We start from the raw sequence: 18982 nt of genomic DNA, 5'->3' as shown, positions 1-18982 counted from the left end.
TAGATGGAGAACTTAGTGTAGGATGCTGAGCCAGACTCCAGGACTTTCACTGTGCTGTAGTAGCGTCCACACAGGATATTATTGTGTGTCAAGCTCCCATGCTGTAAATTCACATCCCAGTTTGCCAGGCAGTAATTTGCTATGTAGACAAGCCCTACATGCTTTGTTCCTATTGTTAAAATGAATAATACTTTAGTTATAAGAAGGCTATCTGGTCACTATATTCACCACCCAAGAAAGAGATCTTGGAATCATCATGGATAGTTCTCTGAAAACATCCACTCAATGTGCAGCGGCAGTCAAACACCCAAACAGAATGTTAGGAACCATTAGGAAAGGGATAGCTAATAAAGCAGAAAATACCATAATGCCGCTATACAAGTCCAGGGTACACCCACACCTTGAATACTGTTTACAGTTCTGGTCACCCCATCTCAAAAAAGATGTATTAGAATTGGAAAAGGTGCAGAGAGGTGTATTAAACAATATAACTACAATAAAATTAGAAAAAATACAAAGTGAAATACACATTAATTGTATGATACAACATCTTATTCACTACTTTATGCTATAAGAAAATATAGAGTACCTACTGGTCACACATTTATAAATATCATTCCATTTATAAATGGCTTATAGAATTAATAAATGGTTACAAGATGTTATAAGCACGGTATGGACATGATGGCATAAATCTACCTTTTCTACCTAAAACAAGGAAGATAGAGAAACAAGTCATGGGAAATATGACATAAAGAAATATCACAAAGAGCCAGGAAATCCTCATCACAGAGCAGACAAATCATGCACAATATAAAAGAAAAATGTAAGTGGGGTTATATTTCATAGCAGAAGACTTTGGGTGAACTTCTGGTTGCATTGAAGAAAAAATAAGTTTTTCCAGTGGGGGCTGGAATTCACTCTCTGTTTTAGAGTTTGAGGCACTTCCACAGGGATTGTCACTCTGCAACCCACCATGGAAGAAAATGGTATTACTGATGGTTCAAATTTGCAAGGGGCAGGAATAAGGTTCTCTCAGAATATGGCCGTTAGCTATGGATTTCACAACTGCCAGAGATGAAGCTAAATCCAAATCTTGCCACTTAAAGAAATGCGTCCTGGATCACTTCCTTAAAAAAACCCTTTGTTTAACAACCAAATTGGGGAATGGCCCCGCCTGTGAACTCTGCATAGTAAAGTACCTAAAAGTTTTTCTCACAAATAAGCACCTTTGATCTGGATGGAAGTGGGGAAAGCAGTATAAGAAAACTATCCCCTTTCCTAAAGGAACTGATAAGTTTTCCTGGACTGATGTAGATGAAACCTAGACACTAAAATAATGGGCAGCATAGATATACATAGAGTAAATAATAAGAGCTGTAGCATTTCAGATAAGGTTTTATGGGAAATTGCCTGCTGCTGAAGGGAGATTGTACTGGACAGGGTGAAAATTTAATTTTTTTCTCCTGCTTTGCTTTCTCCTTCATTCTTTACTTTGCCCCTCCTAAATTGCCCCTTCACTGCCTCCCTTTAATCCTGCTGGTGTTGTGTACATGCTGTACACCCACAGAAAGGAACACAACTCAGATGGGCACAAGGCTCCCTATTCTGATTATGTGTTTCCAAAATGAGGTAAAGAATGGCTTGACTATTAGAAAGAGATGGCAAGAAATTACAATCAAACACTATAGCTAGGGTGGGCTTTTGTTTCATAAATTTAAATCTACACTTTAGTGCTTGGGAAGGGAAATTTTAAATCAATATTACTTCTACATATAAATCATGTAAAAATTCTACATGCAAAGAGAGTAAATACATGTCTTTTCCATATTCATCTTAAAGATGTGCTAAAATCAGGCTACACTGTAGCTGACAGATCTGTTCAACTGATAGGCAGAGAAAAAGGAAATGCTGCAAGTTACCAGGATTTTCATGTCACAAAAGGAGAATGATTTGTTTTAAAGCAATTGTATATAGGATGGCAGCTGGTTTGCTAAGACCCACTGCCTATCATACTGACCAATATTGTCTAATTATGCACCCAGGTTTGTCTGTAATCACATTGTCTCCTCTTGTACGTGAATTGCAATCTCCTTGGGGCAGGGACTATCTTTCTGCTATGCAGTTGAATAGTATCTAGCACAGCAGGGCTCTGGTTCAGGACTAGGACTTCTAAAGGCAACTGCAATACAAATAATAAATAAAAATAACGTAGGATGCCAGTCTCCTATAGAATTAGAGAACCCAGTGTAGCTGCCTTTTTTTCTAGTAAATGCCTCACTTAAATTAGGAGAATCTATAAATAAGCCTCATAAAAGTATTTTCTTTAAACTCAAGTACCAGAAAATCACTTAACTTCAAATGAGATTAAACCAGCTGCTATGCAAGGGGGAGGGATAGCTCAGTGGTTTGCGGGTATGCCTGCTAAACACAGTGTTGTCAATTCAATCCTTGAGGGGGCCACTAAGGGAGCTGGGGCAAAATCAGTACTTGGTCCTGCTAGTGAAGGCAGGGGGCAGGACTCAATGACCTCGCAGGGTCCCTTCCAGCTCTATGAGACAGGTCTAGCTCCATATGTTATTTTTTATTATTAACTACACTACCCAGGAGGCCCCGCGCTCGGCCGGAAGGGCCCCGCACGTGGAGGGACTGCATTACCCAGAGGGCTGTGGGGTAGCGATGTCGTGGCGTTTGGGGTGACTGAGGAGGGCCCGGAAGCCGGAGTTTGGCCGCTGACGCGCAGAGCCGCTTCCTCAGCGGGTGGGGGGGAGCCGGTCCCCTGCCCATCCCGCCGCAGGGATGAGGCGCGCTGGGCTGGGTAAGCGGGGGGCGGCGGCGGGAGAGCCGGGGAGGGGCCCGGGCTTTGCAGGGCTGAGCGGGGCGGTCGGGGAGCGGGAGTTGGGGGGTGGCCGGAGGAGGGACCGGGCCGTGCAAGGAGGTGGAAATGATGCGTGAATCGTTTCTGTGGCCTCCTTACCCGTAGCCTGAACTAGTGTCTGGCTAAACTCCAGCGCGGTTACCCCCGCCGGGGTTGTGCCCCTGTGAAGTCAGTGGCACTGGGAGGAGGCTGCAGAAGCGAGACACCATCCCAGCGCTGGGGTAGGAAGCCCGTGGGGCACTTTCCTTTCCACGTCGCTGATCATAGTTTATCAGACTCGCCCCACTCCAGCTGCTGCTTTCCTTTACCCCCCAGTAATTGAATGTTGTCGTTGTTTCAGAGCTTCTCTCAATACCCTTCAGCAATCGATTGTTATTTACAGAAAGTGGGAGGTCTGAGTCATGTCAGGACCCACATGTAAATCTGTGGTAGAGATCATCCTCCAACCTGCTGATGATGACAGAAAGTGAAAGAAGATAAATTTAAATTGCTGCTTTTATTTTTGCCTTTTTGTTTTGTAGCATGCTAGTACTAAGCTCATGGACTCTGTTTTAGAGCCTTGACTTGGAAAACGTATTTGTAAATTTATATGTAGCTGTTTGTTGCCCTTCATTTCCTGCCTGAAGACAGGCTACTTCTGCAGCTGGTATCAATCTTTCAGATGTGTCTATAATGTGGCTTGGAAATAACCCTTTCAATGTTGGGTAACAAGAATGCTGGCCATTGGAAGGATTATGTAAAAGGGAGTATGGGAAGTTATGAACATGTTGCTGTCTGGGGCAGGCACTATTACTTGTACAGCACATTGCCGTTAAGTCCTTTCACTACTACGTAAGGTTGTGATTTTCCCCATAATGGTGGGAAAAAGTTAAGTAAATGAGAAAAAACATAGTCCAAATTGACAAAACTGTAATTATGTAAATAAAATACAAGAATAAAATAATTACCCAATCTACTAAGTAGTTAGGATCTATTAGTTTTGACCAAACCATTCAGAATGTAGTAAAACAGACTCTGTTACATAGGCTACTAGGGTAGACTCAGCAATGCCAACAAACATGAATTTGGCAGGTATAAAAACACTACTTCCTTTCATGACTTTACCTTTGCTGTGTATATACTGGGGGGGGGGGGGGGAGAGTTGTCAGCAGAGCTATGTCATCAAGTGTGTAGATTTTATCTCTACACCCCTGACTGAAATCGCTATGCTAAGTGTAGATAAGGCCGTAGACTTAGTTCTTTGGGCCATAGTAGACCATCTTTTTGTTATGTGTTTCTATCATGAGTAGCACAACAGAGCCCTGATTCCTGACTGGAGGCCTTAGGCTATGTCTACACTACACACTGTGAAGGGTATGTGTAGCTACATGGTGCAGTGAAAAGCAGGTTGTGTCCATACTGCAGTGTGTAGCTACATGTCAATGAAAGACTCTGGTGGGGGCAGCATGGAAAGACTTCAGCAGGTCCCCAAGCCTTTCATTGCAGTGAGAAAAGGCTCTGGCAGAGGGAGGCTGAGCTGTTCCCCGCTGCCAGAGTCTTTACCTGTGGTGGGGAGTTGCCAGAGCCCTTTGCTGCTGCTGGAGCCTTACCCTGCCGCCAGAATCCTTGTCTGCAGCAGGGCAAGGTTCTGGCAGCACCTTTCCCTTTTCCTGCTGCCTCCCCTTTGCTCGAGTCCTTACCTGAAGTGAGGAAAGGTTTTAGAACTGGGGAGTTGCTGGACTCTGCCAGAACCTTTCCCTGCTGCCTCCCCCTGCTAGAGCCTTTAGCCACTGCTGGTATATTTTCTTGTGGCAGGGAAAGGGAAAGTCTCAAGTGGGACACTGCATGACTAAAAAGAGCAATGTAGACAGGAAGGCATGGCTTGGGGAAGTAGAGCCATGTAGGCTGTGTACCTGAGTTCATACCCTGACCATTCAGGGATGTCTGTACTCTACTCACCTAAGCTGTGCCTCCCCGTCTACACTGCTATTTAAACTTGTGCTGCGGGTTGGGGGGCCACCTTAGTACATACTCTACACACTGTCAAAAGAAGCATATAGTGCAAATATGGCCTTGGATACTACTGCAATACCAACAATATTTTTTAAATGTACAGAATTCAACTGATCTAGGACTATTATTTTATTTCCAGTCTTCCATTATGATTAAGGCTATGATTTAATCATGGGAATTTGTGGTAAAAGTCATATACAGGTCATGGGCAAGAAACAAAAAATCACGGCCTGTGACCTGTCCGTGACTTATATCATAAATATCCCCTATTGAATCTTGGGGGTGGGTGGTGGGGGTTCTGCAGAGGGGAGCCTGCGGCACCAGCAGCTGGGGCAGGCAAGCGCTGGGGGGCCGCCAAGCAGTGGCTGCTCCAGTTGTCCCCTCGGACCGCTGCAGCAGCCACCGCTTGGGTGGTCCCTGGGGCCAAATGCCTGGGGCCGCCAGAGCAGCGGCTGGTGTGGCTGTTTCTGGGGTTGGGACCACTCCAGCAGTGGCTGGCTGCGAGGCCGCTCCCAAAGCAGCCTGTGTGGCTGTCCCCAGGGCTGCCTGTGCAGCTGGCCCTGGGATCAGCCATACTGGCCACTGCAGAAGTCTCAAAGGTCTCAGGAAGTCAAGGAATCTGTGACTTCCGCGACCTCCATGACAAACACAGAGCCTTAATTATGATGCAATGGCATGATACAACGTACTCTGCAAACAAGATTTGGGGTAGAAATCTTGATCTTTACTTTTAAATGCTAGAAGAGAATAATAACATTTTTTCTATCAGCCATGTTTCTGACGCTTCTTTGTGCTTGGGATCAGTCATGTTAGTTAAGTAATAGGTTTCATAGCTGCTTCTGAATTCTTTCAGGTTTTTGTGTGTGGGTCTAGTTCTTTAATTAAATCAAGTCAGATTTCCACTGAAGGAATGGTCAGTTTGTAGTGTCAGATCCCTCCAAACACACCTTCTAGTTGCTTTAAAAAAAAAAAAAAAAAGTTTAGTGCCTCTCCCTCTGGTCCTCTGATCAGGGTGGATTTGATTTAAATCACTAGTCAGGAAGACTCAATTTAATCATGGATTTCTACATAAAAGTGCATTCTTGTTGGTTGTTATAACTTAATACATATTCTTCACATAACTCAGAGATAGATGTAGGTTTCATTTTTAGAAGGTACACTCTATTTTGAAAACTTTTCAGATTAGTTTTACAGCTATAGCAGAAAATGAATGATTCTTTGGTTATTTAATTTACCAAAGGTAATTGAAGCAGATATTTATGAAGTCACTGGGAGGTGAACTATCTCCAGTTCAACAGGTTAATCATTAATATTTGGAGGATTTTCTTGCCATGCTGTATTAGGAGGAGAACATCACCAGACAGACATTTAAATTGTTTTATTTAACTAAAACAACGTTAAGTATTCTGGATTTTTTTCTTCAACAGCAAACATATAATATTTTAACAAAACAAGCATATGTCCCTCACTTCTCACGTTTATCTCCAGACTTCTTCTCCTTGTCCAGATCTATGCTGCCCCCAACAATCTTCTATTTATTGAATTTTTTGAAACTTTGCACTTTCAGAGAGAGGTAGGGGATTGACTGTGTGTACACAAATTTGCAGAGGAACAATAGAGTTGAGGTCTGTTATTTCTCACCTCTATATATTATTTATTTATTTACAAACATTTTTGCTGTTAACAAGCATGTTATCTCTGGAGACACAAATCCAGTTTGAGAACTGCAAAAATAAGCATCTCTGATGGTATCTTCTAAACTGAGCACTGAGTCCCATTGGGTAGATAGAAAGATTAACCTAAATAATCTGGACCAAAGCCTGTGGAACCTCACAAGATAGGGTCCCCAATCAATGAACTTACTGGATCTCATTTACAAAACTTTTCTTAAACATACATGAATATATTGTCTCATACTATAGAATTAGAATTTATAATCCCTATTCCATGATGCATATCTTTGAGCTATAATATATATTAATTAAAATTTTCTTTAGATAGGTTTTTTCCTCAAAGCATTTTATCAAAAAAATCTAATTTTTTTTCTTTTAAAAAATCATTGATTTTTATCCACCCCGCCTCTGATTAAAAGTCATGCTTTTTAAAAAGTTTGTGCTCATTATACATTTTAACATTTATGGTAGTTGGGTGCAAATATAGATACTGTTCCTGAATTCCACAGAGTCTTTGGGAAATTTGGGCATCCTCCTCTTTCGGTCAATCAACCATGGTGTTGATGGTGATAGTAAAAGAACTTCTGAGCTTCCAAAATACACTGTAGGATTGGTAGGAATTAATACTTCATCAACAAGATCTATATCCTGTGACCCATGCATCAGAAGTTTAGGATTAATTCAGACAGTATTCTTTGATTTTCTATTCAGACATGGGATCAGTATTAAATGGGAACATACTTTCCCTGAATGGATGTTTGTATCCATTCCTGTGTCATGTTAGACTATTGATGTCAAAGTAATTAAAATATAGGGGTGGTTACCAGCTCACTCTATAATATTGATTCTTTAATTTTTTCCCCTTTCTTCACTTGCAAGACCTGCAAGTTTAAATATGTCTGGATGGGTATACTAAGGTTGAAGTGCTTCAGACACTTCTCCTAATTGCTCATTTCGTGGTACATTGAAGGTAGTGTTCAACATAAAAAGGAGGTTGCAAATTGATAAAATTCAGTGCCTTGCTTTTCAGCGTTTCCTATAGTATTTGCCATCTTTTTGGTACCAGACTAACAGACTGTTCCTGAATGAAACTGATGTTGAAAAGCTATTAGAAGGCCAGACAAAGTGACTTAAATTGATCATGTGGCTACATAGCTATTATGATGGCATTAAAAAATGTCCTGCTTGCTTAGTTATTAAACTTTGTGCTCTGTCATTTCAGTAGATGGTTTCAGTCAATAGAATATTTGATTTTAAAGAATCCCAAAAAAACAATTTTTGTACACTCTAAGATGAGTGTGAATCCTCTATCTTCCTAGTGCACAACTCTTGACAGATTCTTACATTTTATTTTAGGAGGAATCTGTTTTATTTAGTCTATTCAGTTTCTACTTGCCTACCCAGTCCCCCTCAGATTGAGGCACATTGAGAGAGGTTGTCTAGGTAAATTCTTCTATTCTTATAAATACTTACAATTTCTAGAATTTCTGCCATTGCTTCCAGCCACCTGTCCCTTCTTTAGCTGCCTATTACACAGTGGTGCTTACTGCATACTGCTTATTACCATAATGACAGCACACAATGTTGTGGGACAGTACACACACGGCATTGATTTATCTTAAACTTCAAAAGTCTGCCCTTTGTACTTCTTCCATACCTGTCTGACAACCCCATTCCCGCTTGAAGTTGTGGTTTATGTAAATATGGGGTTTGCTTATTTAAAAGGCTGGGAATGCTTGTTCCATTTGTAAAAGACTGCTTCTTGCAATGACCTTTGATGTATAACTACTAGACTTTGGCTCCAAGCTACAGATTATCAAAGTCCATTGTAAACACATCTCTACTATAATATTCACTTAGTAATGAATACCATAAGGTTACTTCAATTATAATCTCATATTTTGCACATGCTTGTAACTCTGCGAAAAGGTTCCTTTTGAGCCAATTTTCCATATTTGGTCTTAATCCAAATCTGACTGGAAAAAAATTAAAAGAAAAAGATCAATTTTCCCATTTTTGAGTAACATGATAGTAAAATGGAAGCTTTCCAGTTCATTCATCCTTACTGAAAACTTGTCATTAAGCCAACTTGTGAAAAAAAAAATGTTGTTTTTTTTATTCTGCATCCGTTTAAAAAAAAAACCACCCAACAAACAAAAAACCACCTTGTTATTATGGAATATCATAAATCCATAATACCAGTTATCTAGTTATCCTGTGTTCCTGTGTATGCCTCTACTGTATATGGTACAGTGTGAAATCAGTCAAGAGGTAATATCAATGCATTATTCTTGTTTTGTGGATATGACTGCTCTGTCTCCTCTCTCTCAAAACCTTTTCAAAGATGAACTGAGAGAATTAATTTGTCGAGGGGATTCAAACAGTTTTAGTGTGATTTGAAATTTTTAGGTACTAGTGATAAATTATGATAGGAACTAGATTGCTAGCTGAAAGTAAATACAATCTCTACTCTAAAGTTTAGCAGGTTTTCTTTTCTCTCCCCTCCCCCCTCCCTCCCGTTTTACCTCATCATTCTCTTTCCCAATCCTGGAAACTCGGGCTTTTACCCAGCCACCTCCCTTGATATGTCTTCTACTTGTGGCCTGCTTCGCCCTGCTGTTCCTCTTAGCCTGCAAAGCTAGACTGCTTTTGCTTTGAGTACTGGGGTGGGTGGGTGGGTGTGTGTGGGGGGGGTGAGTGGGAGGGGAGGGAGAGAGAGAATGCAGGGATCACGGTGCATCCCTCTCCCAGTATGTTGTTTAGCTACTGGTTGGACAGTCCCTTTATTAGAGGTGGGAGGGGGTGAGCATACTAAGCTGATGATTTTGGCACTGACTCTCCTCTACTGGTCAGTCATCTGCCAGTTGACAATCTGGGTAGCAGCTCTGAAGCTCCTTCATCCAACTAGTAGATGACTTGCCAAGTGCAGCATCCCACTGCAAGGCAGAGGTCGTAGAATCATAGAATATCAGAGTTGGAAGGGACCTCAAGAGGTCATCTAGTCCAACCCCCTGCTCAAAGCAGGACCAATTCCCAGCTAAATCATCCCAGCCAGGGCTTTGTCAAGCCGGGCCTTAAAAACCTCCAAGGAAGGAGACTCCACCACCTCCCTAGGTAACGCATTCCAGTGTTTCACCACCCTCCTAGTGAAATAGTTTTTCCTGATATCCAACTGGACCTCCCCCACTGCAACTTGAGACCATTGCTCCTTGTTCTGTCATCTGCCACCACTGAGAACAGCCGAGCTCCATCCTCTTTGGAACCCCCCTTCAGGTAGTTGAAGGCTGCTATCAAATCCCCCCTCATTCTTCTCTTCTGGAGACTAAACAATCCCAGTTCCCTCAGCCTCTCCTCATAAGTCATGTGCTCCAGACCCCTAATCATTTTTGTTGCCCTCCGCTGGACTCTTTCCAATTTTTCCACATCCTTCTTGTAGTGTGGGGACCAAAACTGGACACAGTATTCCAGATGAGGCTTCACCAATGTCGAATAAAGGGGAAAGATCACGTTCCTCGATCTGCTGGCAATGCCCCTACTTACACAGCCCAAAATGCCATTAGCCTTCTTGGCAACAAGAGCACACTGTTGACTCATATCCAGCTTCTCGTCCACTGTGACCCCTAGGACCTTTTCTGCAGAACTGCTACCTAGCCATTCGGTCCCTAGTCTGTAGCAGTGCATGGGATTCTTCCGTCCTAAGTGCAGGACTCTGCACTTGTCCTTGTTGAACCTCATCAGGTTTTTTTCGGCCCAGTCCTCTAATTTGTCTAGGTCCCTCTGTATCCGATCCCTACCCTCTAGTGTATCTACCACGCCTCCTAGTTTAGTGTCATCTGCAAACTTGCTGAGAGTGCAGTCCACACCATCCTCCAGATCATTAATAAAGATATTAAACAAAACTGGCCCCAGGACCGACCCTTGCGGCACTCCGCTTGAAACCGGCTGCCAACTAGACATGGAGCCATTGATCACTACCCGTTGAGCCCGACGATCTAGCCAGCTTTCTATCTACCTTACAGTCCATTCATCCAGCCCATACTTCTTTAACTTGGTGGCAAGAATACTGTGGGAGACCGTATCAAAAGCTTTGCTAGAGTCAAGGAATAACACATCCACTGCTTTCCCCTCGTCCACAGAGCCAGTTATCTCCTCATAGAAGGCAATTAGGTTAGTCAGGCACGACTTCCCCTTCGTGAATCCATGCTGACTGTTCCTGATCACTTTCCTCTCCTCTAAATATTTCATAATTGATTCCTTGAGGACCTGCTCCATGATTTTTCCAGGGACTGAGGTGAGGCTGACTGGCCTGTAGTTCCCCGGATCCTCCTTCTTCCCTTTTTTAAAGATGGGCACTACATTAGCCTTTTTCCAGTCATCTGGGACCTCCCCCGATCGCCATGAGTTTTCAAAAATAATGGCTAATGGCTCTGCAATCTCACCCGCCAACTCCTTTAGCACCCTCGGATGCAGCGCATCCGGCCCCATGGACTTGTGCACATCCAGTTTTTCTAAATAGTCCTGAACCACTTCTTTCTCCACAGAGGGCTGGTCACCTTCTCCCCATGCTGTACTGCCCAGTGCAGCAATCTGGGAGCTGACCTTGTGCGTGAAGACAGAGGCAAAAAAATCATTGAGTACATTAGCTTTTTCCACATCCTCGGTCACTAGGTTGCCTCCCTCATTCAGTAAGGGGCCCACACTTTCCTTGACTTTCTTCTTGTTGCTAACATACCTGAAGAAACCCTTCTTGTTACTCTTAACATCTCTTGCTAACTGCAACTCCAAGTGTGATTTGGCCTTCCTGATTTCACTCCTGCATGCCTGAGCAATATTTTTATACTCCTCCCTGGTCATTTGTCCAATCTTCCACTTCTTGTAAGCTTCTTTTTTGCGTTTAAGATCAGCAAGGATTTCACTGTTTAGCCAAGCTGGTCGCCTGCTATATTTACTATTCTTTCTACACATCGGGATGGTTTGTTCCTGCAACCTCAATAAGGATTCTTTAAAATACAGCCAGCATTCCTGGACCCCTTTGCCCTCCCAGGGGATCCTGCCCATCTGTTCCCTAAGGGAGTCAAAGTCTGCTTTTCCGAAGTCCAGGGTCCGTATTCTGCTGCTCTCCTTTCTTCCTTGTGTCAGGATCCTGAACTCGACCATCTCATGGTCCCTGCCTCCAGGTTCCCATCCACTTTTGCTTCCCCTACTAGTTCTTCCCTGTTTGTGAGTAGGAGGTCAAGAAAAGCTCTGCCCCTAGTTGGTTCCTCCAGCACTTGCACCAGGAAATTGTCCCCTACACTTTCCAAATATTTCCTGGATTGTCTGTGCACCGCTGTATTGCTCTCCCAGCAGATATCAGGATGATTAAAGTCTCTTGCTGGTAGACACATGAGTAAAACTCTGATTATGCAGTATGTATGTTAATCCTTTCCCCTTTTTATAAACTAAAGGGACATTAAAACCTATATTTAATATAACAGGTTACAATGTAAACATTCCAAAGTCAAAACTATGAAGATTCTTACTGAGTAACCTTAACTCCTGCATTCCACATACGGCATAGTTGGGAGTGTGTACTTTAATATACAATGGACTCGGTGCTACTTTCAGCCTTTTACCATTCAGGCTCTCTTCCTTAGAGATACAAAAATTTACTGTATCTGAGGGCAAAATTGGGTCATGATATATGATTTAGTTAAATCAAGGTTACCAAAGAACCTTTTAATTTCCCGATTTCTGAATTGAAAGCTAAACTCAATGTTCTAAATTCCTGAGAGAATTTGTGTATGTTAACGTCTCTTGCTCATTCTTGAGGATGCTGCAGGGATGCACAAGGGATGCATTTGTAACCATAAATGGACTGGGACCCCCATGATACTGTATTTTGCTTGGATGGTGTTTCCTGTCTGTAAACCTGATTTACTGGTCTCTCTCTCTTTTTTTTTTTTTTTTTTTTTTTTTTTTTTTTTAAAGGTGAAGGAGTAGCTACTGGTAACTATGGCTATACCAATAGTGGGTATAGTGTACACGAAGAAGAAAATGAAAGGTTAACTGAAAGTCTGCGTACAAAAGTCTCTGCCATAAAATCAGTAAGTATATAATTATAGTGGCATCATCACTTGGAGTGAATTAAGTGCACAAAATCTTATGAACCAGTGAAGCAGCAATAGAGTAAAAGTTTAGAACATAAATTGAATACAAGAAAAAAATATTGCCAGTCAAAAAGCACAGTGCATTCATTCGTGTAGCTGATTTCCTCTTTAATTAGATTTTAGCTCCAGCTGTCCTTTTGGCTAATCATGAAGCTACTTGCCTGTTGAGGACAGCAGAGTCTATACCTACTACTTATTCTCAACTCTAGGAGTCATTTCCTTGAGTATGAATCACGCTGGTCAGGGAAACTAGAAGCCTGGGTTTAGCTCAGTAAATGACCTGGCAACCAATTTGTGTTTTGTTTGTTCCTGTTAACTTAAGGAATTAGACTACTTGTACTTAGCAGAGACAGTAGTTGAAGGACAATCAAGTCCTTCAAGTTAAGGTTTGGACAACTTTTACTACATCTGTTTATGAATTTATAATATGGAATAGGAAGTAACATCCTGATTTCCTCAAAAGAAGAAACGTCTTGCCTAGGGAATCTTAACTCATTCTAGAGACTGAGGACTGTATTTTTAAACCTTTTTCTAACCAAAACCCCGGGAGTCCACTTTACTCAACTAGAAATTTCATTTTTCCAATAGTTAGTCCATTCCAAGACCTGTTAAACATTTTGGAGCCCTCCCTATAGGTGCCGTTTCTAGAGATGTGGTGCAAGGCAATGAATTTTACAGAATCAAAGCCCTTACAATCTTATTGCTAGACTGTTGCTCATAATTAAGCAAATCAGTTCCAATTAGACAAGCATAGAGACAGATTAGCTTAAATAAATGCTGTCATCTTAAATCATACTTTGAACTAGGGGTTGCATCACAAGTGGTGGTTTGGGTTTTGAAGTAAAATCACAAAAACACAGTGACTGCTAAGATCTAGTGGAGTGAGGGAAGGAGAAGCTCTGATTTTTGCTCTCACAGCTTGTCACTCCTAACCACCTTCCCTACTGCTAGCACCATGCTGTACTCCTGATAAGTGCCACTTAGAATCATCTACATAGTACCCTCATACAAAAACAGCAAAAGACCATGGGAGTGGGATCATAACACAAAAAAGTAGTTCATTTGGGTGGCCCCAGGTAGGAAAGTTTGAAATTCTGCTGTCAGCATGTCTGTGTTAATAATATCACAATAAGCTACTCCAGGGTGTGCATTAGTCAGGTCATTGCCATATACTTCAGGTGCACTGAGAGCCAGGAACACAGACAGTACATTCAGTCATCCAAGCAGTGTACCAACAGCCTGATAACTGCAGCCTTGAGTAGCTTATTGCTATGTAAATTTGACCCATATCTTTTAAGTTTCTGGTAATTCATGCTATGTCTCCTTCTACTATGAAGAGTGGTTCTTAGTAAAATGAGAAAAATAGGGAAAAGACTATAAACATCTTTGCTCTATTCTGAATATTTGATTCCAGAGTCAATCTTTATAGAGAACTTAAAAAAAAAAATCTGGAGAAAAATGTGTACCATAAAATAATGCCAGTCTTAGGCTGTATATGTTCTTGTCATAAACTAATACAACGTAAATGTAGATGCAGTGGTGGCACTCCATCACCAGAAGAGGATCTGTGCACGTCAGTGAGATGTATTCAGGTTAGAGCTGCTTTGCTGTAGGGGAATGGTGTAAAGTAACAAGTGTCCCAGAGCTGAGGAGCTTATTTATTGCTCTTGTGCACAATTTCCTTCCTAGGTGTTTTTCCTCTAGTCTCTTTCAAAATATACCATCCATGTTACTACATCTAGAAAAAAACTGGCGATGACAGAACAGATACTTTCAGAATGACTTCTCCCAGTATATAATGTCAAATCTGGTTTATAGGACTCAAATAATATAAGTAATGGTAATGCTCACTTCTTTTATAGCTTTCCATTGAAATTGGAACAGAAGTTAAAAATCAAAATAAAATGTTATCCGACATGGTAAGTATGTAGCAACTAATCTTATGAATTTTTACAGTGATATATACATATGCTTGTTTATAGTTGGCATTTTTTATATTAAGTGATGGGACTAAGAATTTATCCCTTATGTTATATCATACCACAAAAATGTTAATTACTTTATTATAGGGACAAAAGGGAGAAACAGTTCTAGCCTCCAAATTGACCATTAGCTACTATTTCTATAGCAGCAGTGCTTCCTCATATAAACACTTTGGCCTTGTCTACGCTACCGGGGTAATTTGATCTAAGTTACGCTACTCCAGCTACGTGAATAATGTAGCTGGAGTCGACGTAGTTTAGGTCAACTTAGGGTGGGTCCACACTACCCGCCCGATTCGGCGGGTAGAGATCAATCTTCTGGGATCAATTTATCGCATCTCATCTGGACGCAATAAATCGATCCCAGAAGTGCTCCCTCGTCGACTGCGGAACTCCTGCTCGCCAAGAGGCGGAAGCGCTGTCGACGGGGAAGCTTGCCTGCGCCGCGTGGACCCGCAGTAAGTAAACTTAGTTCGATCTAGGAAACGTCGACTTCAGCTACGCTATTCTCGTAGCTGAAGTTGCATTTCGTAGATCGATCCCCTGCCCCAGTGTGGACCAGCCCTTATTGCAGTGTCTGCATTGTGCTGCATCTCTTACTTTAATCTTCTCGTTCCAGTGGAGTACCAGAGTCAACTGGAGAGTGCTCTGTGGTTGATTTTAACAGGTCTTCACTAGACCTCCTGCAGCAGTGTTGATCCCCAGTAAGTGTAGACATGGCCTTTGTATGAATATAACTTTTAAAGGAGCAGTTAAAATTGGTAGGTCCCAGATGAGTCTAATTATTTCTGCTCTATTAAAGCAAACATGCAATAGGAATTAAAGTATAGCTTTGACACACCTGTACAGAAGGCATGTCAGTGCTAGAATTGATTTAAAAAAAATGGAGAAGAGAAGCAAAAACAAGAAAATCAGAGAAAATTGGTTACTTGTGCAAGATGTACCTGAAAACAGGTAATCGGATGCAATGGACATGAAAGGAGGACTTCTCTTTGTTATAGGCTAGCAAGATGTAACTGCCTGTTCATATGCTGGTTTGAAATGTTTTTTAATATTCTAAATATAGGAAGAAAAGACAAATGCAAGAAGTGAATGTGCATAGTCCATTGTAGCGTGGTATTATTTTCTTAGAATGATTATCTATATGTTCTCCTCTTTCGTAGGACTCTGACTTTGATTCTACAGGTGGATTTCTAGATGCGACTATAGGCAGACTGAAAACACTCTCCAGAGGGAGCCAGACAAAACTATTGTGCTACATGATGCTCTTTGCACTCTTTGTCTTTTTTGTAATTTACTGGATTATTAAACTGAGATGATGCAAATTATATCCAGTTTTTTGTGCCACTTCAACAGAATTACAAAATGGTCTTAATTTGTGAGGACAGACCTTAAATTTACATACTCTGTTGATAAATATGGTTAAATGGTTATTGTAAATTATATTAGATATCAGTGCATTTGTTATGTATATTTTGTCTTGATGTTTACCATTCCAGAAGCTTTCTTATCATATCCCCTGTTTTCTGGGGTTAACAAATGTTATCTACTACCTTGTGCATATTTACACCTTGGCTCAAGTTACTTTTGGGGAAATATCTTTGGAAATGCAAAACAAACGAACAAACATTAAAAACATGCCCTGCCAGGACAAAATTTGAACCTTTAACTTTGAATTTCCTTTAATGGGTTTCACTTTTTTAATAAAGTAGTAAAAAAAAAAATTATAAACAAAATTAGGGCCTGATCCTGAGCAAGGACCTCAGGATCAGGCTTGTAGCAATTTGCAGATTATAGAAGTATGAAAAAGGCTTGTGCTTTTTCAAAACAGAGTTATTGTAACATAGATTAAACCACCTGAAACTACAAGTACAGTACCGTCATACTTGTAATGCTTTGGGTCGGGGTTGGCAAGTTTCTATAAGTATCATGGCTTAGAATTTAAAAATGAAATTAAAAAAAAAAACCACCTTTCAGTTTAAGGAGGAATTAACTGACCTAAACTGGAAGAACGTTGGTTAATTTTAATTTGAGACCAAGTAATGCTAAGGGCTGGTCTACGCTGGGAATTTACAGCAAGATAGCTATGTTTCTCAGAGGTGTGGAAAAATCTTCATCCCTGAGACACACAGCTATGCAAACCTAACCTCTGCTTTAGACAGCATTAGGTGGATGGAAGCATTCTTCTGTTGACCTAGCTTCCACCTCTTGGGGAGGTAGATTACCTATGCTGACAGGAGAACCCCATAGCGGTGCATAGGTAATGTCCACACTGAAGTGCTATAGTGGTGCAGATCAAGGAACATTGCACATGTAGACAAGCCCTAAGATGTATTCAGTATAATCAAATGCCTTTTGATAGTTTGGGGAACCAGCATGGACAAGATGCAAATATTTGCATAGCATCTTTCCATTACATTTTATATTTAAGTACTTAAAACTTACTGATTCTATTGAATCACTGGGGTTTTTACCCTTCGTACGTTTCTGTCAGTTAATGACCTCTTAAAGCTACTTAGCATTATTTTGAAATGTGAAACCAGATTTATAAGCTCTTATACTGGAGAGTATTATGATGCAATATAGCACTAATTACCTCTTTTGTTAGAGGTACTTTTATTTATTAAGATTAAGCCTTAGTTTTGGTTATTCATAAAGATAAATTGTTGACTAGCAATTATTACACTGTTAAATGCAGCATACAAAATAGAAACCATTTTCTAGAGATTGAAGTGTTATCGAAAAGAAAACTATGCCTTGCCTAAATTTTCTAGACTCACTATTAATGCAATATGTTGCCATGACTTGTAGTACTCTACCCCATTACAAAGTGTAAAAAATAAAGCATGTCTGTGGTATATTTCTTAGGCATATGGATTTGTTCCTGAAAATAGATGGCAGGTTTGTTCCATCTTACGTAATTTTTCCTCGCATAAAATACGAAGAAGTTTTTCAAAAGTGCTGATTTTAAAATAATGTTAGAATCCGTATTTAATATTTTAAACAGCAGCATTTAATGATGCAACTACTCTTGCTTGGAAAACAAATACCTTAAACAACTGGTTAACTGAGGTGCATTCTGAATATTTAAGTATCATACTAGTATTAGTCTGGCGGGAAGTTACTTTTATCAGGGCCGGCTCTAACTTTTTTGCTGCCCCAGGCAAAAAAGAAGAGCGCCGCTCCGCCGTAACAGCCCCCCGCCCAGCACTGCGCGGGGCCACCCAAACCCCCGCCCTGAGCGCTGCGCTGGGCTGGGCCGGCCAAACGCCCTGAGTACTGCACCGTGCCACTGAAGACCTCGCCCCCCTCACCAGTGCAGCACCGCCAAAACACCCCTGCGCTGCCCGGCTGAAACAAAAAACGTTTTTTTATCCCTCGAGCGCCCCCGACCACCCCAACTTTGGCCAACCTTTCTGAGGTGCCGCCTCAAGCACGTGCTTGGTCGGCTGGTGCCTAGAGCCGGCCCTGACTTTTATAATCCATATTTGGCAACTTGATTGTGTTTTTCTTATCTACCATGTCTGAAGTGACCTAATTCTAGATAGTCTGCAAAAGAATTCATTTACTATAGTTTAAGTAGACTTGAAAATTTTTTGTTGTCAAACTTCTAAAAAAAATTGACACAAACAAAATGTGCTTGAAATACTGACTCTTATGTAACACATCCTCCTCATTTAAAGGATTGCTGTTTATATCACTGTAGGTATATTGCAATGGGCCTCTGTCCAAGGAACCCTCCATTTTTAACATAAATCTGCTTTCAGGAATTAAAGTACACTCACTATTCCATTGTAGAGATTGTAGTCTTTGGGAGTGAGCGTTGCCCCCGAAGCGGAGATACTACAAGCATTAATCTGAATACATTGCCTCTGCCCTCCAGCGTTTTGCACCTCATCTGTCTTGCCAGGCTTAGTGCTTCCCCTTTGCAGGTGGCAGGGCCTGGAGTAAATCAGCCTCACTCTGGACAGTGTTTCTTTCCCTTTTTATTTATCATTTTTTTCAAGGAAGGCTTTGGGGCAGGCCCAAAGAGTGCTCCAAACAAAAGAAACAAATTCACAAACAAAATACAGGAGGATACCTTTTCCTATCCCCTCTCTGTGGGTGTTGTCATGTTATTGGCCCCGGGGTACCAATCCTTCCCCTAAATAGGCATTCAGTTTAGTTGTTTCCCCTGCCAGGAGGAGAGCAGCCTCTCACCCTGGAGAAGCCTATCCCGGCTACCACTAGCCCTGCAACAACTTGTCTCTCTGCCCCCTCTCTCACCAGAAGAGGGGTTTATAATTGTCTCAGGCAGCCCTTAATTGA

General features: G+C 41.4%; 1 protein-coding gene across 1 annotated transcript; it reads left to right on the top strand.

Moving 5' to 3' along the window:
• The first annotated feature begins 2659 nt into the window (after positions 1 to 2659).
• Positions 2660 to 17541, top strand: BET1 (Bet1 golgi vesicular membrane trafficking protein). Its single transcript, XM_034760458.1, has 4 exons — positions 2660 to 2818; positions 12514 to 12629; positions 14555 to 14611; positions 15838 to 17541. The coding sequence occupies exons 1-4, from the start codon at positions 2800 to 2802 to the stop codon at positions 15991 to 15993; spliced, it is 348 nt and encodes a 115-aa protein (XP_034616349.1). The 5' UTR covers positions 2660 to 2799; the 3' UTR covers positions 15994 to 17541.
• The last annotated feature ends 1441 nt before the right edge of the window (positions 17542 to 18982 follow it).

Source organism: Trachemys scripta, chromosome 2 (assembly GCF_013100865.1).
Source record: "Trachemys scripta elegans isolate TJP31775 chromosome 2, CAS_Tse_1.0, whole genome shotgun sequence".
NCBI classification, from domain to species: domain Eukaryota; kingdom Metazoa; phylum Chordata; order Testudines; family Emydidae; genus Trachemys; species Trachemys scripta.
Note: the sequence above shows the minus strand (reverse complement) of the source record. Positions and strands in the feature narration are given on the sequence as shown.